Source organism: Schistocerca serialis, chromosome 4 (assembly GCF_023864345.2).
Source record: "Schistocerca serialis cubense isolate TAMUIC-IGC-003099 chromosome 4, iqSchSeri2.2, whole genome shotgun sequence".
Taxonomy (NCBI): Eukaryota; Metazoa; Arthropoda; class Insecta; order Orthoptera; family Acrididae; genus Schistocerca; species Schistocerca serialis.
The window spans coordinates 264,196,322-264,221,913 of record NC_064641.1 but is presented as its reverse complement, the minus strand read 5'-3'; the positions used below and the strand labels follow the sequence as shown (position 1 = coordinate 264,221,913).

The 25,592-nt window shown below is 42.7% G+C and overlaps 1 protein-coding gene across 1 annotated transcript in view; it reads right to left on the bottom strand.

The window, feature by feature from the left end:
* The window catches only part of LOC126473772 (protein THEM6), a 100,440-nt gene that overhangs the window by 38,276 nt on the left and 36,572 nt on the right, over positions 1-25,592 (bottom strand). Inside the window, exon 2 of the mRNA XM_050101037.1 lies at positions 14,649-14,863. Within this exon, the coding sequence (XP_049956994.1) occupies positions 14,649-14,863 (215 nt within the window). The remainder of the gene's footprint in view (positions 1-14,648; positions 14,864-25,592) is intronic.

Below are 25,592 nucleotides of genomic sequence, written 5' to 3'. Positions count from 1 at the left end.
ACCTACAACGTGCTGACATGAGAAAAGTTTCCAACCGATTTCTCATACACACAGCAGTTGACCAGCGTTGCCTGGTGAAACGTTGTTGCGATAACACGTGTATGGAGGAGAAATGCGTACCATCACGTTTCCGACTTTGATAAAGGTCGGATTGTAGCCTATCGCGATTGCGGTTTATCGTATCGCGACATTGCTGCTCGCGTTGGTCGAGATCCAATGACTGTTAGCAGAATATGGAATCGGTGGGTTCAGGAGGGTAATACCAAACGCCGTGCTGGATCCCAACAGCCTCGTATGACTACCAGTCGAGATGACAAGCATGTAACAGATCGTGCCTCCACGTCTCAATCCCTAAGTCAACAGATGGGGACGATTGCAAGACAACAACCATCTGCACGAACAGTTCGACGACGTCTGCAGCAGCATGGACTATCAGCTCGGAGACCATGGCGGCGGTTACACTTGACGCTGCATCACAGACAGGAGCGCCTGCGATGGTGTACTCAACGACGAACCTGGGTGCACGAATGGCAAAACGTCATTTTTTCGGATGAATGCAGGTTCTGTTTACAGCATCATGATGGTCGCATCCGTGTTTGGCGACATCGTGGTGAACGCACATTGGAAGCGTGTATTCGTCATCGCCATACTGGCGTATCACTCGGCGTGATGGTTTGGAGTGCCATTGGTTATACGTCTCGGTCACCTCTTGTTCGCACTGACGGCACTCTGAACAGTGGACGTTACATTTCTGATGTGTTACGACCCGTGGCTTTACCCTTCATTCGATCCCTGTGAAACACAACATTTCAGCAGGATAATGCACGGCCGCATGTTGCTGGTCCTGTACGGCCCTTTCTGGATACAGAAAATGTTCGACTACTGCCCTGGACAGCACATTCTCCAGATCTCTCAACAATTGAAAACGTCTCGTCAATGGAGGCCGAGCAACTGGCTCGTCACAATACGCCAGTCGCTACTCTTGATGAACTGTGGTATCGTGTTGAAGCTGCATGGGCGTACCTGTACACGTCATCCAAGCTCTGTTTGACTCAATGCCCAGGCTTATCAAGACCGTTATTACGGCCGCCAGAGGTGGTTTTTCTGGGTACTGATTTCTCAGGCTCTGTGCACCCAAATTGCGTGAAAATGTAATCAGATGTCAGTTCTAGTATAATATATTTGTCCAATGAATACCCGTTTATCATCTGCATTTCTTCTTGGTGAAGCAATTTTAATGGCCAGTAGTGTATATATGTTAAGAATTCCCGCCTCTCTCTTCTGTCATTCCCCTTCAGTTTTAAAAGCCCATGACGATAGATCGCTCGAGTGCCTCCTTTTGTGCAAACAACCAGTGGACCTATGAATGTCCTTCATACAAAGAACAAATAGCGAGGCGTAAACAGCGCTGACATCACGATTCTGCCGAATTGAAGATGGTTGTGCCGACCAAAAAATACCGCACCGCAATACTAAACGAAATGTCACGCAGTACCGAATACTTACGAGAAGGGTCGAGAAAAGCAGACAGGCCAAACGGCTCACATACCAAGCACGCGAGCCGTTTGGCACGCCGTGGCCGGCTCTGATGCAGACAGATCCAATGTCGAACTTGGGAATCATCACCAGAAATAAACATGAATTGCAGTTTGGAACAAGTAAAGAATAAATGTTTTCTGTAGACAGCGCTACACAACTTCAAAGTATTTAAAGACTGGCATCGTGACACCATTAAAAGCTATTGTAATCTATGTTTTCAGACGACTGGTTTATGTCAAGCGACTGTTTTCAAGTTTATGGTGCGGCTCTGGCCAGGATGTATGCTTAATGGGACTCGTGCGTGGATAACTGTCAAAAAATCGATTTTTTAATTTTTGTTTTTAAAAAATTCTCTGTAGTTTTCTGAACGAGTAAAAGATTATTTCCAGGAAAATGGACCACAGAAAGTACCAAAATTAGAGGAATTTAAAAGTGGCTGCACACAGCAAGACATCCCCATGGCACACAGTCAGCTCTGTTAAAAATAATGTTTTGCTCTCATTTGTTTCGTTTTATGACTTTTTAGTCCCTTAAGTTGGCTAACCTGCGAAAGTTCACATTTGCTTATCTTTTGTTTATACAGAGAGTTTAGTCATTCATTGCTGTTGTTTTGGCGCGAATATTTTTTTTGCAGCGAAGTGTCAAAAAACGTAAATGTTATGGAAATCTGTTCACCAAACGGATTCACTCTGCTAATACTGAAATACAACGTGATACAACACTTGAATCAGCTTCAGCTATTCCAAGTCTTCGAAGCTAAAACTGAAATATTTTGGACAATAGGCTTGACAGTATTAATGCTGATAATATAGAACGCCAACTATTAATTCAGGTTGTGTTATTGTTGAACCCTCTGCTCTATCTGAGCTAATAAGTAAAGGTTTGCAATGCAAATAATATGGCAATAGTGGTGTGAAGGTAGTTGAGAGATATGTGCTACAAGAAGTTGCCCATCAAAATCAAAATTGTTTGCAATTTTTGTGATTTAAGCGAATGTGGTTATACTTGTGGCGTAACTAAACAGGGAGTGTATAACAAAAATATTAAACTTGCTTATGCTATGAGGTGTACAGCCAAAGGGTACAGAAGTGTACAAATTCAAATTTTCTGTGGTCCTTTGAACTTACATCCCATACAAGGTTTGACAGATACAATGAAATTATTCTACAGACTTTAGAAGAAGTAGCAAAAATGCTGTTCAGGAAAGAGTAGACATGAATGACAGCAATACATGTATCTGCAGCCCTGGATGCATCCCGGCAATGAAGAGGCCATAGTTACCTAAACGGTGTAATGATAGCTGCCTCCTTGGACAAAGGCAAATGCATTGACTTGGAATGTATGGTCATGGCTGTAATAGTGGAACTGAAAATCATAAATGTTTGATTAATTTAGTGGTTATATTGGAGGTATGGAATCTGAAGGTGTTGTGAAGATATTTCACAGGACAGTGGAGAAATATGGTGTGGTGTATACATCCTACCTAGGAGGTGGAGACTCGAAACGGTACCAAAATGTTTGTCAATCCAAACCTTATGTGACACAAAAATTGAAAAAAATGTATGTATTGACATGTCCAGAAAAGGTTGGGTACAAAACTGAGAAACTTGAAGAGGGATTTGAAGAGAAAGACATTAACTGACGGTAAGTGCATTAGTGAACGTGGTCAGCTTACAGACGAAGAAATAGACATGTTGCAGTATTTGGCTAAAAGGTTAGGTACAAAACTGAGAAACTTGAAGAGTGATTTGAAGAGAAAGACATTAGCTGACGGTAAGTGCATTAGTGAACGTGGTCAGCTTACAGACGAAGAAATAGACATGTTGCAGTATTATTATGGACAAGCCATAAGACAAAATCAAAATGATGTTGAGGGAATAAAAAAGGCAGTATGGGCTACCTTCTTTCATCAATCCTCCCAGATGACAACCCATGTCATGCACTCCGCTCACCTGGCAGTGATTCATGGTGTGGCTACCAGAGGGCTGTTACTCAAGGTGAGACCTACAACCATAAACATTCTTAGCCATTTGCTGCGATGGAAGTCATAAAACGTACATATAGGGATCTTAGTGACACAAGATTATTAGAAAAATGTTTACATGGTAGGACTCAAAATCCAAAAAAAAAAATGGTTCAAATGGCTCTGAGCACTATGGGACTTAACTACTGTGGTCATCAGTCCCCTAGAACTTAGAACTACTTAAATCTAACTAACCTAAGGACATTACACACATCCATGCCCGAAGCAGGATTCGAATCTGCGAACGTAGCGGTCACGCGGTTCCAGACTGTAGCGCCTATAACCGCACGGCCACTCCGGCCGGCTCTCAAAATCCAAATGAAAGTTACAGCAAATGTGTATGGGAACAGATACCAAAAACTGTTCTATAAGACTAAATACTTTGAAAATAGGTGTTCCAGATGCTGTTCTGTGCAGTGTCAAAGCTTAATGTTATGGAACCGATGGGAGCGCCTGGTGGACTAAATATGCATAGAGCTCTAACAGCCACTGACAGAAAGAGACACTTCGAAGTAGAAAAATCAGTGTTGGAAACCACCAAACAACCAAGAATAAGAAGTGTGAAAAAGAAAAGGGAGGAAGAACAACACAGGAAACAAGGTGAATATGGACCTGAGATGCATTAGTGCCATGCAAGTTTAATAGAAAAAGCAAGTTTTAATTTTAACTTGAATTTTCCGAAAGTTAAATTATTTCATGTTCTGGTACATTTTGGCTAAAAACTATTTAAGATACAGAGCTAAAATTTTGTATGCTGTCTTAAAACATCCTTAACTAAAAAGTAGACTACTCCTGTGACTTTTTTGAAGAAAAACCATGAATTTGTTTGCAAAATTTTTGATAATCATAGTTAAAATTTTTTTGTACCACAGTTTATGACAACACCACCTTTCCATTAGTCTGCTTTAAAGATAACAATGTTAAGAAACCTTCTACTTTGTTTGTATTTTGAGTAATGTTTACCTATGATGTACATATATAATTAGCATGGTTTATTTCACTTGCAACAAAAAAAAAAACTCAATTTTAAAAAAGTGTGAGAGCTAAAGCTGTGGTTCGTACATAAAAATATTCCCAAAATATGTATTAAAAGATGGTAAGCATTATATGGGCTTGCAAATCTTATTTTTTGAGTTACACTATTTAGAAAACTGATAATTTTTTCAAGGTTTCCCCTGGTATTCACGCACTAGTCCCCTTAATATAGTGACTGACTGTCGACTTTTGCATTTGATGACTGCTGGGAGATGTATGAGGTAAAAGACACACACTTACATGACAAGTGCTGTATCTAAAAAAACAATTAAGTATTTGACGCCAAGCAAACTTCTTCACACTTCATGTAGTGTTAATTCTAGGAGTTCAGATAGATAATAAACTATCGTAGAAAGCCCATGTACAGGATCTCGTTCAAAGACTTAATGCTGCCATTTTTACTATTAGAAAAGTATCTGAAGAAAGTTCGAAACGAAAAGTAGTCTACTTTGTTTATTTTCATTCGCTTATGACGCATGTTACTGTATTTTTGGGTAACTCTTACCATTCTCGAAGGGTATTTTTGGCTCAGAAACAGGCAGTTCGGGCAATAAGTGGTGCAAATTCGCGAACCGCTTGTTGACCCTGTTTATGAGTCTGAGTATTCTGATGTTGGCATATTCCTTAATGCCGTTTCTTACTAACTAAAAACTCCGTCAGAACAGACCTTGGGAGGGACCGACCGGCCGCCGGGTCATCCTCAGCCCATAGGCGTCACTGGATACGAATATGGAGGGGCATGTGGTCAGCACACCGCTCTCCCGGCCGTATGTCACTTTACGAGACCGGGGCCGCTCCTTCTCAATCAAGTAACTCCTCAGCTTGCCTCACAAGGACTGGGTGCACGCCGCTTGCCAACAGCGCTCGGCAGACTGGATGGTCACCCATCCAAGTGCTAGCACAGCCCGACATCGCTTAACTTTGGTGATCTGACGGGGACCGGTGTTACCACTGCAGCAAGGTCGTTGGCTTTCTTGTTAACAATATCAATGTATTCCCAAGAATTATCAGCTTTCACTCAGTTAATAGTAGGCAGAGATCCAATCTGCATTTGGATCGCACCTGCTTGACTCGTGCAGAAAGGCGCGCAGTATTCTGCTGCATCCATTTTCAAGAATTTTCAAGAGCAATCCACGCGCTTTCAAATCTAAACGGGAAAGTTTCCTCATAGTTACTCCTTCTGTTCTGTCGAGAAATTCCTTGAAGAATTAAGGTAATTCCTGTGTTATATTGTTGTCTGCATTTATAAATACTTATAGCTTGTCGTCTTTTTAGGATTCATAAACATTTCATTTTATCCATTATTACTTTTCTGTTGTAATTTCATGTACTGACAAGCTCCATGAACATGGAGATTGGCTTCTCAATTTATTCCTACGGAACTAGACGTGTAAAATAAAAAAATAATAAAAACAAAAAAATCATTACAAGCATTGTGGCTAACATGGGAGCACGTTGCAGAACATGCTGTTGCTGCCCATGGTGATCACTCATTATCACATCATGTTAAAAATCATGTCCTGCGATTTTTAAAGTCCAGGGGATCACCATAAACCGCGGAGACTTCAGTGTAATTATTGTCTTTGAATATACAGGGTGAGACGCTTGAATCCGGACAAATGAAACATTTTTTTAAATGAATACAAATGAAAATGAAAATCCCTTTACGTATAAGTAGTGGTATCTTTCAAGATTAACGTTACCCGATGCAACCCCCTTCAGTCGCAATGACCGCCTCCAATCTTCTCCTGAAGCGATCGCACGCACTTTTTAAAACAGCGTTGTCTATATTCGTGAATGTCGCTTCGATAGCGGTGCTTAGAGATGCGACATTAGGGTGCCTCGTCTTATTAACTCTTTCGACTACGCTCCAAACGTAGTAGTCGAAGGGGTTCAAATCCGGGTTATTCGGGGACCAGAACTTCTCTGACCAGAACATGTCAACATTATCCGAGAGCCAGTTTTGGGCTAAATGGCTCATATGTGGTCCTCCTCTGCCATCCGACGCATTGTTCGCCCGCTGACATTCAATACTGACGCCATTTTCTTCAGCGATTGCCCCGGATCCTCAGAAATCAGCGCATGAGCCTTTTTTGATGACTGCCGCAGTTCGTGACAAGCATTTCCTCGAATGAGGTTTCCTCGCCGGGTTAGCGGAACCTTCCCCACAGTTCTGCCAAGCATTATACTTGGCCACAATATCGTAAACCGTTGATCTCGGGTACCAAAAGACTGGAATTATTTCAGTGGGCGAACGCCCAACGCGACGACTTTTGGTAATCGCGGCTCTTCGGTTGCGCTCCGCACTTGTCTATGATATCTCGGCGATTTTGAAGTTCTGGCTGTTTACTAGATGCCCATGGCTTTGAAGAACGCCAGTCGCCACCTCCGGCGGAAGTACGATACGGCGGGAAATTCAAATTGAAATTTGTGCGGATTTAAGCGCCGCACCCTGTAAGTGTCATTTTCGTTCGTCTCATTGCTTATTTCTCTCAGTTGCCTTCTGTACTACTCTGGAGTAGTTCTTCTTGTGTATGACCCAAGTTTCATCGAGCTATGTTACTCGGCAGTGACCATCACGCGAAAATTACTATCGTACATAAGTTTTCCACGCCAGTGCCCGCCGGCGTGGCCGAACTGTTCTAGGCGCTTCAGTCTGGAACCGCGCGACCGCTACGGTCGAAGGTTCGAATCATACCTCGGGCATGGATGTGTGTGATGTCCTTAGCTTAGCTAGGTTTAAGTAGTTCTAAGTTCTAGGGGACTGATGACCTCAGATGTTAAGTCCCATAGTGCTCAGAGTCATTTTTGAACCATGCCAGTGTATCTATGGCGTGAGTGTAATGCATGTGACTGGCTATTATAAGCCTCATGCCACTTTCACTAATAAATACACAGCAAAATACCGAGCGCTTCGCTAGTGCTCATTGCTGACGGATGCACTGTTCACGGACGCAGAATCGCCCAGCCTGTGACAGCGCAAGTTGATCCCTCCCTGACAGTTGCAGTGGGCTGGGCGCGGCAGCTCCGCGTGCCTGCTTCAACCAATAACGTAACGCGATTTTATAATTGCCACTATGGCAACGCCACAGTGTTGTCGCAGCTCTATACACAGCTATTGTTTTCATCTGCAGCTCTTTGCGCTTTGAAGCTGAAAACTAGCAACAACGCTGCAAGCTGTCAGGGATTTTCTAACGCCATCTCGACTTTATCCAGGTATGGCTCTTCCCTCCTCCTCTCCACAGCCGTCAATGACATCCAAATAACGTTGCGGCAACATTTGATTCCAGCTCAGAGTGTTCAGTTGATCTAAAGTTCTCTTGCTTCATGCGAATACGGTGTTCTGCATCTGCTTTTCCAGCACTTTTATGAAGTTACTTTGTATTTTTGCCGTTTTCATAACGAGGAAAAACACAAGAGGAAGGATAGCGAGAAACAAGCAAAGGATTTGAAAGTTTTTGTTACTGTATGTCGGCTTCTACCAGCTTCGGAAAATCTTGCAGGTATGTTATTTCACCAAACAGAAATATTGTGAACATAGGCGATGCTCTGCCTGTTGCTTCAATGGTCTCTTCAAGAGTTGAACCACTGCTGGATCGGATAATAGTTTATTTTATTTACTTTTATTTACTTGGTATTTTGTTTATAAAAAAATACGAATTTTACGTGAAAATTTGAGTTTTACTAGCGTAATTCTTTATTATTACAATCAGCAGATAGGTTTGTAATCAAAGAAGCGGAAGTAATAAAATCCTTAAAAAGTGGCACATGCAACTTGCGCATACAGAGGATCACATGGGCACACGAAAAGGCCATCAAAATGAATATCACTCAAGAAGCATAGCATAAATAGGAAAAATATGTTTAGTACACGCGAATAAAACATACTGAATGAGAAAGGCAACCGACATCTGCTTGGAGGGGGCGGCAAATGATAACGTGTGGGGAAGAATGTCGTAGAGCCGGCCCTACCGACACTCCGTCAGTTGCCTCAAAGTTTTCGACTCTAGGCAGCCGTAAGTTCAATTACATATCAATGCACTTAATGCCGGATTTCATGCCTCTATGTTAGTGGGACGAACGTCCCTGTTCATTAACTCCTTCGTTCTTGTACTTTTGATAGACTCACTAATTACGCAATTCCAGCAAGTTGGAGCACCATTTCGTTATTCACTGCATGCAGCGCTAGGCAACACTTAGTTTCCTTGACTACTTCAGTCGGCTGCACCTCTCCAACTGTTCCAAAGCAGCTTTTTCACACCCAAATACAGCGCCGCCAAAGCAAGTTGCAAGCCGGATGAAACTGAGTTACGCCGTGAGCTGCTGTTTCCACAAGCTACCGGAAAATTTCTCTAGGCATGGTTTTCAATATAGCGTGAACTGAAATCATATGGCGGTGCAGGAGAGTCATCATGAAGCAGCCCAGAAAACTACATAAGAGGAATGGATGAAAAAAACATATGTTGAGTCCAAAAATGGGTGTTGTGCGAAATAAGACGTGCATATCAAATGCACCAATGAATACGATGATTCTTTGTTCCAAATTACAAGGTATGGTAGTTCGTAAAAGTTAAAAAAAGAAACAGAATTTGAGTCTTTCAGTGTCTCGTTGTTGTGCTCTTCAGCCAGAAGTCAGGTTCGATGCAGCTCTCCATACTACTCTAATCTGTGCATGCCTCTTCGTCTCTAAACTACCACTGCAAGCTACAAATCTCAGAATCTGCTCACTGTATTTATCTCTCGGTACAACAGTTCCCTCCCCCCTCTCCCCCCGCCCTCCCACCCCCGCCACACACAAACACACATCCTTTCCTCCAATAACAAAATTAGTGACCCCTTGATGTCCCAGAATGTGTCCTAACAATAGATCCCTTCATTAACCAAATTGTGCCACAAATTTCTTTTCTCTCCAGTTATATTCAGTATCTCCTCGTTAGTTATGCGATCTACCCATCTAATCTTCAGCATTCTTCTGTAGAATATTTCAAAAGCCTCTTTTCTCTTCTTGTCTAAACTGTTTATCGTCCATGTTTCAGTTCTATACGTAGCTACACTCCGGACAAATGCCTTAAGATTGGTTCAAATGGCTCTGAGCACTATGGGACTTAACATCTGTGGTCATCAGTCCTCTAGAACTTCACGTCAGCATGTGTGCAGCGCTGGCAGTTGTAAAACCGGAGGACGTAAGCAGTGGATGGAATGAGATTCATGCAGAAGCTCCTGATAACGGAAGGTTCTCTCAATTTTTTGACTACTTTACAATTTGAATGGCCTCGTCAACTTGTTAAAAATAATTTTAAAAAAAGCATTTAGAACAATTAGGGAAGTTGTTTTCTATTTACAATAGGGTATGAAAATGTATTTTTGTCAACCTGCTGAAGGTAGATTGAATTAACTGCCAACTAGAATTGTATGAGTAGGATACCTATTTGTGATGAGACTCAAGTTTTCTTTTCTTTGAACTGTTCAGCAACTGTTTCATCTGAGACAGGGGGTCGGAAAAAGGAGCCAGTTATTAATTTATTCCGGTTGTCGAATATAGCCTCTGCCCATACTAAGTCACAGGAACTATCTGCTTCAAAGTCGATTGATTATGTGCTTACATTATTTTTCCTTAAGTTGTCCTTCTTGTTTCTGTTGTAGTGCAGATGATTACAATTACGGCTTTTCCCTCCAGAACCTAAGATGCTTTCTCTGTGACCCTGTAAATACCAGAGCTAAACATTGTAGAACAACGTACGTTACAAGCGTAGCATTCTGTATTACTTCATTTCCTTATTTCTAACATTTTAAAATTGTAAGTCGGCTTTAGATGACATGTCAGTCATAGATGCTCTTATCTCTATTTAGTGAACGTATTTTCAGTTACGTATTGAACATTGTCCCACTACACTTTATTAAATAATGTTTTTAGAGAGTAAATTAATATGGAGTATGTCGTTCTTCTTTTCAAACATTCACAAACCCATTTATTCTTTCCTTGTTGTCTTTTGGGTGTACAGTTGTAGTAATTAAAGTAGGCACAAATGCAGTGATCAAAAAGAAATGATTAGCGTACATACGCATTCTCGTTTCATCGTTCCTTTCTTGTTGCTCCCATGCCGATGGACTGTTTCTATCGCAATCAGTAAGCGTTGAAGGAAGCTACCGTACAGACAGAGGAATCTATATTTATACTTGGCAGAACTAATTACATACTGACATAATCGTCGGTATTGCTTTCGTTTCCCAAAAGTTATAAATATTTCAATTTCGGAAAAGAAGCTCTGTATTTGGCCAAGATATCGAAGAAGAAGGTCCCTTACGTACTGGTTGTATCGAGTAAGATGTGGAGACGGCGGTTTGAAAGTGGACAGAGGTAGTGCGGGGAAGGGCGTCCCTTACATGAGGGATCGCTACTCAAGCTACCTGGCGAAGGGCCAAGTGTGGCAAATGCCCGGCGTGGCAAATGTCCGGCGAGGCAAATGTCCGGCATTCGTGTAAGCTCCTGGCAAAAACATTTTACAACCTGGGAGTGAAGTGAAAGATTGGCTTTTTGCAGAGGGCACTGTTTTGCACAAATGTAGAAAGCTGTTTCTCCAGGAAGCACTGGATGCCAGAGAAAAGGATCTCAGAGATGCATTGGGGTCCCGCAGTTTCCGGCTTTGAAAACTTGAGACACCGTTGAATGTATTGACTCTGAAAATACAAATGTTGACTCAATTTAAGAACACGCAGCATTGGCTAACGTAAATAAATTACAGGTTATAAAGTGAAACGGGACAGTAACGACGAAAACCGCCTCACTGATCTCAGAGCGAGATAAAGAGAGAGAGTGAAGCGACTTTTTTTCTGTGGAGGATGAAGGACGAACGTTATTGTTTAACCAGCTAGAGGAAGAGTACTGGTGTTTTCTAAGGAGCATTTTTATCAGTCAGCACTCGGAACATCTGGAGCCCAGCCAATCTGAGTTTAGAAAAAAAAAAAAAACACAAAATGCGGCAATGTGAAGTTTTCTTTTAATTAACATATGATCAGAAATCACTCGACATTTGGGAGCCTCAACTGCCAGACTTCCACACTGAAAACCAATATCGAGTTCGCCGGCCTGCCGCAAAGCCTGGGCTGATGCACTGCAGACCCAGAAAAATTTTCGGCTGATCTGCACTTAGCTGCTGGCAAGGGTGGTTGGTTCCACCAATGACTGATTCTTCAGTCATTTCAGCTCCCAACTGCAACACGATGGTGATGTCAAGCTGCAACTGCAAGACAATGTTTAGGGACATTAAAGCCGTTTTATGGAATTTGGTTACTTCAAGCTTCACTCTGAAGACTTGCATTTAATGGCAGTGGGGTGCTTTCAACTCTGACTACATGTGGGATGTATTCCTTTCTGTAGTATTTTGTTTCAATTAACATCACAACAATGACTGGGCACTTCGTGATTACAACCTCTATGTCAGATATGCCAAGGACTTATTATATCAACGTTGTCAGTAACTGTCATTTGTTTTGTTAACAAGTTCCTCCACCCATTATTTTCGAGGGCATCCTGATATTATTGTGACAATTGCTAGGCTTACCTTGCAGTTTTAAAAAACAAGCCACGTTGCACCACGTTCAACAACGCGCCCTGAACCGTGTGCTCCGGAACACTTGTGCCTGCACCAGCACTTAACTCTGTTGTCAGATCCGTCGCCGATCACCACCTATCCTGCATTAGAGAGCGGCCAATCAGCCGACTTCCACGTTCTCTGTGACGCGTGTAGACAGCCAGCACCTTGCCAGTTCGTGGCATCACCGTCCTTCAACTACTTTCCGTAGGTGCTCACGACAGCAGCCAGTGAATAGCCGCTCAGTTTCGACGTTCCGAGATAATCGTTACCAGGTGCCGGGCTATAACAATCTAACCTTTATCAAAGTCGCTTATACCACTGTATTTCCACATTTAACGCCTATTTCATCGCTGGAATAATTCCACATTCGTCTGTGCTCCGCTTACATGGATGAACTGCAGGTATTATGGAATAGTTGTGCAATATGGAATATCGTGATTTCTCATCCGTCGATTGATATTGCCAAACAGGAGACGAATGATCTACTTCAAAATATTCCCGTGATGCCCAGTAACGAGCCAGTTCGTCCCCAAATATCGTGTGAACTGTGGCGCAGAAATATTGTTTTCTTAGTTTGACAATATGGCTTTGAGCACTATGGGACTTAACATCTGAGGTCATCAACCCTCTAGAACTTAGAACTACTTAAACCTAACTAACTTAAGGACATCACACACATGCGTGCCCGAGGCAGGATTCGAACCTGCGACCGTAGCGGTCGCGCGGTTCCAAACTGAAGCGCCTAGAACCGCTCGGTCACACCGGCCGGCAGTTAAGTTTTCAAGAAGATGGAACAATCGATTAAAACTAAGCAGTTTATTAAGCAAAAGAGGAGTAGAACGTTACATATCGCTCGATTTTTGGCAGTGGATACAGTTGCTTTTGTTGTTATGTGAAAGATGGCATGTCAGACAATACGAAATACTTGGTATTCAAAAAAACCCACCGTGACCGCACAGGTGATGAGAACGAAGATTAGATTTTTGACAAGCAAATAGGTGAATGTAAAACGAATCACCTCTTTGGCATAGACAAATAATAGTTTCAGAACGTTAAGTTGATAAACTCAACAGATTTGCTATCGAATAAAATTATTTTTCTGTGCCGATAACTGATACTTTAAAGTATTTAAATTAAGAGTAACCCCAAAATTGTATTTTTTGTACATAAAATATGTTTTTCCCCAAATCCATTTTTACAGGCCTTTGTCATATTTTCCGACTATTCGATATTACCCTCCGCGTCATTAAAAAAATCGGTGGTAGGCTGTTATAATTTTATTAAGAGAAATTCCAATACATGTTTGATGTTTATGGTAAAGTATTTTGGAGAGCAAATAATGAGTTTGATTTGAAGAAATAATTACAAAAGTAAGTGGTGTTTCATAATACCCGAATTTCGTCTGCTTTCTTTGCCGCCGCGTCATTGTGCACACAACGCCTGCACCGAGCGAGATGGCGCAGTCGTCAGCACACTTGGATCGAATTCGAGAGAGTGGGGTGAAGTGGGTGGGGTGGCTTCAGAGTTGGAAGGATGGGTTTTATGTCGGGGCGGAGCTCGTGGTCCAGGAGTGGGTTGAAATATCTTTGGAAGAGCACGTGAAAGGTGTGCAGATGGAGGGTTGGTGGGAGGTGTAGGTGGAGACGCGACAGCACACTACGATTGGCGTGGAGAGGAGAGGAGAGGAGAGGAGAGGAGAGGAGAGGAAATGGTTCAAATGGCTCTGAGCACTATGGGACTTAACTACTGAGGTCATCAGTCCCCTAGAACTTAGAACTACTTAAACCTAACTAACCTAAGGACATCACACACATCCATGCCCGAGGCAGGATTCGAACCTGCGACCGTAGCGGTCAGGCGGTTCCAAACTGACGCGCTTAGAACCGCACGGCCACACCGGCCGGCGGAGAGGAGAGGAGAGGAGAGGAGAGGAGAGGAGAGGAGAGGAGAGGAGAGGAGAGGAGAGGAGAGGAGAGGAGAGGAGAGGAGAGGAGAGGAGAGGAGAGGAGAGGAGAGGAGAGGAGAGGAGAGGAGAGGAGAGGGGGGAACAATATGACTGTTGGAGTTGAGTTTGTAGATGGTGTAGGTTACTCAGGGCAATGTGAGTGAGGAAAGGTGGGAAGTAGATGAATTGGTGAAGGATCCTTGTGGGGGAAGGTAAGCGGACGCGGAAAGCATGGCGTTCGAGGATCTGGAGGGACTTATAAAATTTGGGTGAGGTGGATACCCATGTAAGATTTGCATAGCAAAGGATGGGATGGATCAGGGATTTGTATGTATAAAGGATAGTGAAAGAGTATAGTCCCAATGTTTGGCCAGTTAGTAGCTTTAGTATGGTGTGGGCTTTCTGTTGAATGGTTAGTAGCTGAGGTTTCCACGTTAGTTGTCGGTCGTAGGTTAGTCCAAGGTATTTTAGTGTGTTAGCTTGTTGGATAGGACGGTGGTAAATGACTGACCTTGGTGTCGATGCGGTAGACGGTGAGCAGCGGCATGATGCGGCGGTAGCGCACCGTGGTGGCGCCCTGCAGCGCGTGGCCCTTGCGCCGCACGATCTCCGAGTAGAGCCCCGTGCGGTCGTAGAAGTGGAAGCGCGCGAAGTCCAGCTCGCGCACGTAGCGCGCATTGTTCATGAACCGCAGGAAGATGTCCACGTCCTGGGTCGTCACTATGCCTGTGGGCAGCGTGTCATTAGCGTTGCTTACTGGACAACGCAGGCATATTTGTAAACCTATCCAATGTCTTAGATTCTTCTTACCGTAAGAATTTACTAAAAGGGGTAAGAGGAATTAGGAATAACAGGATAGCCAATGATTAGTCCTGATCATACCCTGACGGAAAAAAACGCCAACACTAACAAATAATTAACGTAAAGTAATGAAATTTCGAGAATACATTTGTGGGATAGAGTTCCATGCCTGTCGTACTTTGTCAGCCACTAGAGAGACGGTTAACGCTAGTGTTGTGGATGACGCTCTACTTTTTGTCAGATGATGTCCCACATGGGCTCGATTGGAGACAGATCTGACGATCGAGCAGGACAAGGCAAGGGTGCTCTGTAGAGCATGTTGGGTTACAACAGTGGTATATGGGCGAGCGTAATCCTGTTGGAAAACCTCCCCTGGAGTGTGAGGCGTAGCGCCGTATACCGATCCTGCCTTAGAGGCGGTTAAGTGGGAGATGTGTCTCAGAGCTGGATGGTGACAGATGGTGACGCGAGACTGGACGCGCACGTAGTTTATATATCAGCCGATAGAGGACAATATTGGATAGGGAACTGATTTAGTTTCGATTGTGTCCACTAGAGTGCACTAAAGGAATAGAATGTTTTTCATAAACTGTTCTAGTATTTTCATAAAGTGTTATTATGTCTTTTTGTGTATGTAAAATGTTATAAATGTGTTTTATCAGTATGAATGATGCGTGAGTGTGGTTTAAGGTTAATATGAAGATAATTGTTTAACGAGTTATGTAGTGGGATTTAGTGTGGGAACATTTCGAAGAAGTATGGATGTGGACAAAGGGAATTTTTGTAGAATAGATTTGTAGACTAAGTTTATGGTAAAGGGAAAGTTAATTCAGGTGTAAATAACAATAGTAAATAACTTTATGCATAAACAAAACTTCAGCATATTAGATAATTACGTCGGTAAAAAGTGCAGTCGTTAGGTTTACTATTTTGCGATTGGTTATTGAAGAAAAGCGCGGACTGACGCCGGAGAATGTTGTTTTGCTATTGGCTGTTGAGAAAACTGATCAATGGTAAAGCAATATTCCTCGCACGCCTTTCTCTGCTGGTAGAGAAGACTTAAGAGTATTCTAGGGAGGAGTCGGAGCCTAGCCACGAAACAGTTCGGACGTGTGTAATAGTAGTTCCGATGGAAATGATGTTGCCGGATCTAGAAGTGTTTCATACATCAAAAGTGTTGTAAAGTGACGGCATAATTATTCCTGTGTATGGGTAGAAATTTCGGAATTTTTAAGTGAATTTTGTGACGAGAAAAGACATAAATTCCGCGTGGCGTATTGAGCAGGTCGGTGGCTAAAAACTGTGACTGCATTAGGTACCGACAGACTTAATATTTGGCGAGGATTCTCGACCAAAAACAATACGTATTTTTGTAGCTTTTACGCTTTCTGGAAATGCAACACCGTAAACTTGCTAACGTAAGTTAAAGGGATAGTGAGTGACTGCGTTAAGACTAGCACGGGCTTGGCAGTGATACTTGCTCACCTAATTTTCAGAATATATTAATTAAGGACAAAATTTCCAACCTTTCATTTCGTGTGAAAACTTTCTCCCGAAACGTATATTAGTGACTTTAATTGCAGCCTGGTTCACGTCGAAGTACAGTAGGTATCGCTCGGCTTCCCTACTGATGATATGCTGAGACAATGTTCACAGGTGGTGCATGTTCGTCGAAAAGGGACGGAAGGAACCGCGCCGCCGCTAGTGCCGCTCATGAATGGCAGCACAACACGTCGAATCACGTACAGATTTGCAGTCAGGGTGCATTGGACAACCACGACAGTGTTCCTGCCTTCATACGAACTCCTCGTACGAAATCGCACCCCAGGGCCCAGATCATAACTTCATGTATAGGTTCAATGTGCCTAGCACACAGGCAAGTTGGTTGCAAGCCCTCAACAGGCCTCCTGCTAACCAACAAACGGCCGTCACTGGCACCGAGGCAGAACCAGCTTTCATCAGGAAACACAAGATCTCTACCTTGTCCTCCAATCGGTTCTCCCTTGAGACGACTGAAGTCGCAAATGACACTGGTTTGGGGTCAGTGGAATACACGCTACAGGGTGTCTGCTTTGGAGCTGTCTTTGAATTAAGCGATTTGTAACAGGTTTTTGTGTCACACATTGCCAACTGCTGCTCAGATTGCTGTTGCAGATGCATTACGATGCTCCAGAGCAATAAGCAGAGCACGATGGTCTTCCCTCTCGGTAGTGCCACGTGGCCGTCCGGAGCACTGTCTTGTTGCAACCGTACATTCCCGTGACGACCGCTGCCAGCAGTCACATACAGTGGCTACATACCTGCCAAGTCTTTCTGCAATATCGCATAAGTAACATCCAGCTTCTGGTAGCCCTATTACCCGAACTCCTTCAAATTCAGTGATGAGGCGTTTGAATCCTCACAGTGGCGCTACTAGCACCATTCTTATGCGACTGGCGCGAACATCATCTTTCAGATGTAGAAACACGCCTACTAACTTTCGTTTCTGTCGCAGCACTCCTCCTTGGTGTTGCGATTTTTTCTTCCATCGGTGTATTTGAAAAGCAGGGTATCTACATCTACATCTACATCCATACTCCGCAAGCCACCTGACGGTGTGTGGCGGAGGGTACCTTGAGTACCCCTATCGGTTCCCCCTTCTATTCCAGTCTCGTATTGTTCGTGGAAAGAAAGATTGTCGGTATGCCTCTGCGTGGGCTCTAATCTCTCTGACTTTATCCTCATGGTCTCTTCGCGAGATATACGAAGGAGGGAGCAATATACTGCTTGACTCTTCGGTGAAGATATGTTCTCGAAACTTTAACAAAAGCCCATACCGAGCTACTGAGTGTCTCTCCAGCAGAGTGTTCCACTGGAGTTTATCTATCATCTCCGTAGCGCTTTCGCGATTATTAAATAATCCTGTAACGAAGCGCGCTGCTCTCCGTTGGATCTTCTCTATCTCTTCTATCAATCCTATCTGGTACGGATCCCACACTGTTGAGCAGTATTCAAGCAGTGGGCGAACAATCGTACTGTAACCTACTTCTTTGTTTTCGGACTGCATTTCCTTAGGAGTCTTCCAATGAATCTCAGTCTGGCATCCGCTTTACCGACGATCAACTTTATATGATCCTTCCATTTTAAATCACTCCTAATGCGTACTCCCAGATAATTTATGGAATTAACTGCTTCCAGTTGCTGACCTGCTATTTTGTAGTTAAATGATAAGGGAACTATCTTTCTATGTATTCGCAGCACATTACACTTGTCTACATTGAGACTCAATTGCCACTCCCTGCACCATGCATCTATTCGCTGCAGATCCTCCTGCATTTCAGTACAATTTTCCATTGTCACAACTCTCGATACACCACAGCATCATCTGCAAAAAGCCTCAGTGAACTTCCGATGTCATCCACAAGGTCATTTATGTAGATTGTGAATAGCAACGGTCCTATGACACTCCCCTGCGGCACACCTGAAATCACTCTTACTTCGGAAGACTTCTCTCCATTGAGAATGACATGTTGCGTTCTGTTATCTAGGAACTCTTCAATCCAATCACACAATTGGTCTGATAGTCCATATGCTCTTACTTTGTTCATTAAACGACTGTGGGGAACTGTATCGAACGCCTTGCGGAAGTCAAGAAACACGGCGTCTACCTGTGAACCCGTGTCTATGGCTCTCTGAGTCTCGTGGACGAAGCGCGAGCTGGGTTTCACACGGCCGTCTGTAACCTCCCCCTCACTTACCGACCTTAATGACAGTGAAAAATTAAACCGCGTGTACCTAATGGAAATTTGGGAAAAGCAATCGTCACCGAAGTCAATTTGTCGGTAAAGAGGGAGGAAAGGGTTACATCTAAATGAAAGGAAAAATGCAAATGAAACTGGTGGAAATTAATTTTGAAAAGGGGTAAAGTTAATAAAGAAAGTAAATGTGCGGCCGTTACGTTAACAGTTAACTAGCGGTAATTAGATATTTGACATTTGGGGGAAATTACGGTCGCCAGTCCTAAGTACAATTACTATAGTAACTGAAAAAGAAGGGTTATTACACATATAATTAGCACTAGAAGCGTGGCAACTGAAGGTTGACACGTGTAGTGTGAAAACTGAAAGTTTGTCAGAAGTAATAAATTTCGCTACACTCTGACTTAATTTAGCAAAAGAATTAATAAAACTGGAAAATCGAAAGTTAATTTAGTGAGCTTTCTTTCTGAAGCACATCGAAATTCAGTAAAATACGGTTAGTCTTGGACTACCTCAACAATCATTTCAAAAGCTACTTGAATCTACACAATTTAGAAATAAGAGATTTAACTTTGAACTTGAATTAAATGATTCTGAACAATTAACAATAGTAAAATTTAGTATGTAACAAGCTGAGCTGCAGTCACAGGTAACTAAAATACGGTAACAAAACTCGCACTCTTAATTTGTGCTTGTGCAATCTAAATATTGTAGCCAGCTATGAATACCTTAACTGAACTTTGAAATTAAAGCAGTGAAATCGAATGATGCTGACGTTTGAATTTCAACGACACTCGGGCTCATTTCGGAAAAGGAAGGGACCCTGCTTGGCAATGCAATTGGGACAATGAGCAACAAAGGTTCATGCTAAGTTGCTGTAATTTTGTGATGCAACAATTTTAAAAGTTTGAAAAGCTGAGGTCTGCCATACAGTTCTAAAACTTTACATGCTTCCAGTCTTCCTTGTTGGCTGATTGAAGGTTTGAAGCCGTCGATCGAGGAGGTGGCGACAGTCACTCATTGTCGGCTGTCGCTGTTCCAGAAGCTGGATGTTGGCGCGCCTTCTTCTCGACACGGTCACCAGACGAAACGGGCTCTTGATGTGCGCCAGCTAATGCTTCCCGTCCGCGACACCATGTCAGAAACTATCATCGCAAGTCGAACGCAATTACATGCTGCCAAACCCCGAAAGCGCGGCAACTCGTGGGAGCTTCACACAACACACCTGCTCCACTGCACCACCCCAGCCAGACCCTCTCTGCTCTGCCGGCGCTCCACGCGGCAGAATTAACACTACCAAAGATCCTAAACACTTTGGTTCTGCACACGACCTATCGATGTAATGGTTCGATAGCATAGTTTTCCCTAGGCAAGACCCAGCGTAAAAATACAAATGATATTTACAAAACAACCAATTATACATCGACATAAATGCATAAATATATATATACAAATAGTAAAACAATTACAATATATAAAGACACAGAAATGTCATATCTTGAGGTAACAAAACAAGGAAAAAAATTATAGTACAATAGATGGAAATAGGAGGACACGCATTTCCGGCGTTACACGTCTTTTTCGAAACCCATGCTGATTCCTACAGAGTAGATTTGTAGTCTCCAGAAAAGCCATTATACTCGAACATAATACGTGTTCCAAAATTCTACAACTGATCGACGTTAGAGATATAGGTCTGTAGTTCTGCACATCTGTTCGACGTCCCTTCTTGAAAACGGGGATGACCTGTGCCCTTTTCCAATCCTTTGGAACGCTACGCTCTTCTAGAGACCTACGGTACACCGCTGTAAAAAGAGGGGCAAGTTCCTTCGCGTACTCTGTGTAAAATCGAACTGGTATCCCATCAGGTCCGTAGGGTACATACAGCATATGCCTCGAATTAAAAGAAATTTTTAGTGAAACATTTATCATAATCGTTATACAGGGCGTGTCGAACCGATGCATGCCATTTCACAAGATTATATTATCTGCATCAGGAGTCTCCGAAATACGGTACTCGGCCTCACCCGGCCCGCGATGGGAGTTAAACCGGACCGTGAGAGATAATGTCAAGCGTCTTTTCTCTGAGAAGAGAGACTGAAATATCTCCTTTGGAAGTCCTGTAATACAAAGAATGGCTAGGCAACTAGCGTTCTTGGCTGATGTTGCTCTCCATTCGATTGAACTGAATGAAAAACTTCAAACGGATTACAATACTATTTGCAACGTTAACACACGTGTTGAAGTTTTCAGACAAAAACTGATACTTTTTGAACACAACATCAGACAGAAGAAATTTCTCACATTTCGCTAGTTGCCACTCGTTGAATGGTCAACATGGTTCAAGTTTTCTACTCTTGTTTGCAAAGGAATTTCTTGATAATCCGAAGAAAGAATTCTATTCTAGGTTCTTAGAGTTAGATGTTTTTCCACGGACACCCTAAATTTCCGGAACTCATTTTCTTGTCATGTGGAAGACGTAAGGGCAGCACTACAAATGGAAATCATTGCTCCTCAAACTGCCGACGCCACGAACAACAAGTTTAATATCCCTTGTTCGGTTTTCTTCCAGAAGAAAATTACCCCAAGATCAAAGGCTTTGCATGATGTTTGTTATCTGCATTTGGAACTTCCTACACGTGTGAAAAAACATTTTCTTTGCTGAAATTTACCTGAGTGATGAACGTTTACGAGGTATTTTACTCATTTAACAGGCTAAGTTGGAACCACAGTTTCCGAGAAAACGATCGTCAAAGTTTTGGACGTAACTGAGATGGCTTCTAGAGGGTGATAGTCTCAACCCAGCTCATGGCACAGTGGTTAGCGTCGCGGCGTCTCACTTTTTGCATCCCGTGTTCGAAACCCGATTACTATATCCATTTTTTTTTTTTTTTGTATATACACATGTCCGTAGATGGTTTCTACACGAATGTTTCTTACTAAGTTAGTGGATACAAAAAATGGTTCAAATGGCTCTGAGCACTATGGGACTTAACATATGAGGTCGGCAGTCCCCTAGAACTATTTACACCTAACTAACCTAAGGACATCACACACATCCATGGCCGAAGCAGGATTCGAACCTGCGACCGTAGCGGTCGCGCAGTTCCAGACTGAAGCGGCTAGAACCGCTCGGCCACAATGTCCGGCTAGGGGATACAAGTGAGTTATGCTAACTGTAAAACTAAAAGTGGGTTTCACAATATATATCATACATTTATTTTCAGAAATTGCAATATTTTTAAATTCTCATATTGTTGTATTTCATTCTTATGTCAGTTCTTAATTCTTACAGATTATTCTTATGTTAATTCTTCAGGAAGATTTGGTGCAGTCCCTTGGATGATACTGATCGTAGAGACAATCGAAACATGGAAATTCTGAACACCACGAGCATCGCGTGAAAGCGGGTTTGCCGCAATGACATTTCTTCGTGTTAATCTCGCTCGGAAAAGAAATGTCGTCGACGTTGCTGAAGATTTCACGCAATGGCAATAATTTCGCGGCAAACCATACACATCGGATCGCTTCACCGAAAACTGGCGCTGATTATCGATCAAGATACATTACTGGAATTTCACCGAAAAGTATTTCAAATCATATTCTCATTTTTTTTTTAATTCATTCACCAGACATAAAGTTAGTTAGACGAAGTAGCAGGGAGTTGGCGGCAAGGGCGCAATTTTGATATCAAATTGATATACAAAGTAATTAATTTGATCAATTAATCACTCCCAGCCCCGACGACCCCTGCCCCGGACGACGTCACGCGTTTTTCTCAGCCTGCACGTGGGCTCCAACCCTCTCCACACCCTCCCCCTCCCCCAACCTACCTTATTGACGGGAATTTCGAATTTTGGTGGGAATGTCTTTGTCTCAAGGCTGTGCTGGCATCCCACCGCACCACTCACCCGGGAATTGGCGGGAAATTAAAATTGGCGGGGAATTGAAATTCTCGGTGCCCTTTCCGGGACTCTAACTCTGGTCCTCCTGGACGAAAATCCCAAGTGCACCCGCTAACACAATTATACCATCAGAGGCGCTTGAAATTACCAGTAGCGAACAGGAACGCAGCATCCGATCACAACGGGGATATAAGGTGGGCCCAGTAGTTCTGCAGCCTCAGTCAGTCACTCAGAATGAAACGCCAATCGAGATCGTCCAGCACCGTCCTGTCACAGCAGCAACAGAATGATTAGATTAGATTAATTATTCATTCCATAGACCCATAAAAGAGGGAATCCTCCTAGGTGTGGAACATCTCAGATAAACACATTACAAAAATTTAATTAGAAAAACTTGAGTTTCATTAATTTTAATGATCCTCAGTCAATAAACAGTTAAATTATGTACATGAATTAAATTTAAACTTCTGATATTTACAGGTTTAATACTTACATCTGCTTTCATTAAATCCATCATTCAGACATTTGCTAGTTTCTTGGCTATTACAATCAAGTATTGTCAAAAATTAAAATAAATTATTCATTTCAGTGATCCTCAGTTAAGAACAGTCAGATTATGTACAAGATTTGAAATTAAACTTCCACTATGTACAGACTTGAGTCTTACATCTGCTTTCCATACATCCATTATTGACACAGTAGGTAGTTGCTTGGCTGTTACAACCAAGTATTGTCAAAAATTAAAGCATAATAAATGTTCATTAAAATGTTCTACTGCACTTGTTGAGAAACTCATGGATGGAATAGGAGTTGGCCACCAAAAATTCTTTTAAATTATGTTTAAATTGTGCCTTGTCTGAAACAAAACTCTTAATGGTTGCCGGCAACTTATTGAAAATATGCGTTGCTGAATACTGGACTCCTTTCTGGGCAAGAGTGAGTGATTTTAAATCTTTATGTATATTGTTCTTATTCCTAGTATTGTTACTATGTACTAAGCAGATAGTTGGAAAAGAGATGTATTATTTACAACAAACTTCATTAAGGAATAAATATACTGAGATGCTGTGGTTAATATGCCCAATTCTTTGAATAGGTTTCGACATGATGTTCTTAGATTTACACTACTCATTACTCTTATTATATGCTTCTGTACTCTAAATTTTTTTTCTCTATTTGTGGAGTTACCCCAAAATATGATACCATATGACATAATGGAGTGAAAGTAAGAAAAAATATGCCAGTTTTTTTAATATGTATATCTCCTATGTCTGACATCATTCGCATTGCAAACATAGACTTGTTTAGGCGCTTTAGCAGTTCGGTAGTATGTTGCTCCCAACTGAATTTATTATCAAGTTGTAATCCCAAGAATACGAAGAAGCCGCAGAAGAGTGTCACTCGTAACGGTTTTTCTTCTTCTTTGCTCACCAGCGGATGCGTCCTCCAGCCTGTCGTGGTCTGCAACAGCGACATGTCCCAGACCGTCAGGACCCGCAGCAGCAGCAACATCCTGGGATCCAGTCGCGCACCTGGTCAGCTTGATGGAGCAGGACAATGAGCTGTTATTGTTGGCTGCAGGCACCCAGCCAGTCCATGACTCGCTGAGGTGCAACGGGAGTCCTAATCAGCATGACGCGGGTCGGTACTGGCCTGCATCATACGCGCCATCGCAGAATATTCCAGTAATATTGCATGGACAAAGTAAAGATGTAATGGATGAGAAGATACCAGTTAAACCCTGTGCGCCACTACTCTTCTCTTAAGTCTATAATTTAACCGCTAGTGGTTCGAAACGTTTGCATATTGGTATAGAAGCAACCACAGACACAGAGTGGCGTATTGTAATAGAGATCGAGAATACAGCTGAAAGTATTAAAGTGCGATTTACGGAGGTGGAATGGGATGAACTGTGTCGTGTGGAGCACCCCGGAATGTCAGCATGTGGAACAACACGACTTGTGTATCCATATGTGGAAGCTCCAAGGAGAAAGAATGTTGTCATGTGGCATTCATCATCGCCACACAGTCCCAGCATCTGGCGTGATGGTATGGGTTGCCATTGGGTACACAACATGATGACGTCTGGTCCACATAGCTGGTAGCTTATCTGGAGAGCAGGTATTATGATTCTGGCGTTAAGGCCAACGCTTGTGCTGTATCTTTGTGTGAAGTTATCATTCAACAAGATGAGGTAGGACTGCATGTTGTCTGTGCTGTCTCATTCTCCTTCAGTGCGAAGGGTGTTCAGCTTTTGCCCTGGCCAGCAAATTCTCTAGATCTCTCGCCCATTAAAAACATATGGCCCTGAGTTGGCGAGACACTGACCACTCGCCAGCTACCACGACTGATGAACTCTAGCACAGAGTTGAAGCAGCACGGAATGACTTTCCCATATCTTTCGTCTGAGCTCAGTTGAGTTCGGGTTAGAGCCATTAGTGCTGCCACAGGTGGCAGCTCTGTAAACCACCTTTCAAATCCAGCATACCTCAGCTCTTCATATAAAATTTCGCGCCCTGTATACCCCCAAACCACCTCCAAATTTGTATATATGCAGACTGAAGCGACAAATGCAAATTTGTACCAAGGCTGCGATTCGAACCGAGGTCTCCGCTCACAAGTTATTGTGGCACAGTGGCTTTGCACAACTACATCAACCAACCTAGCACGCCTCCCTCCCCAGTCCAAATTTCCACTTGTAGGGAGGCAGTTGTGTAAAGCCACTGGCATAATTGTCAGCACCTTTGCCTACTGCGTGGGAAACTCGGGTTAAATTTGCAGCCTAGGTACAAATTTTCATTCATCACTAAAGTCTGCATACACAGAGTGATTCACGAAGATACGCAAATATTTTAATATGTTATTCTACAAGTAAAACTAAAGAAAAAAGTTCATATAAACATAGGTCCGCAAATATTTAGTTGCAGTGTTACGGCTAATAAAAATTTTGCCTAAAATGTAGCAACTTCGCTAATATGAAGCCAACGTAAACCTGTACGAGGTTACAGTAAA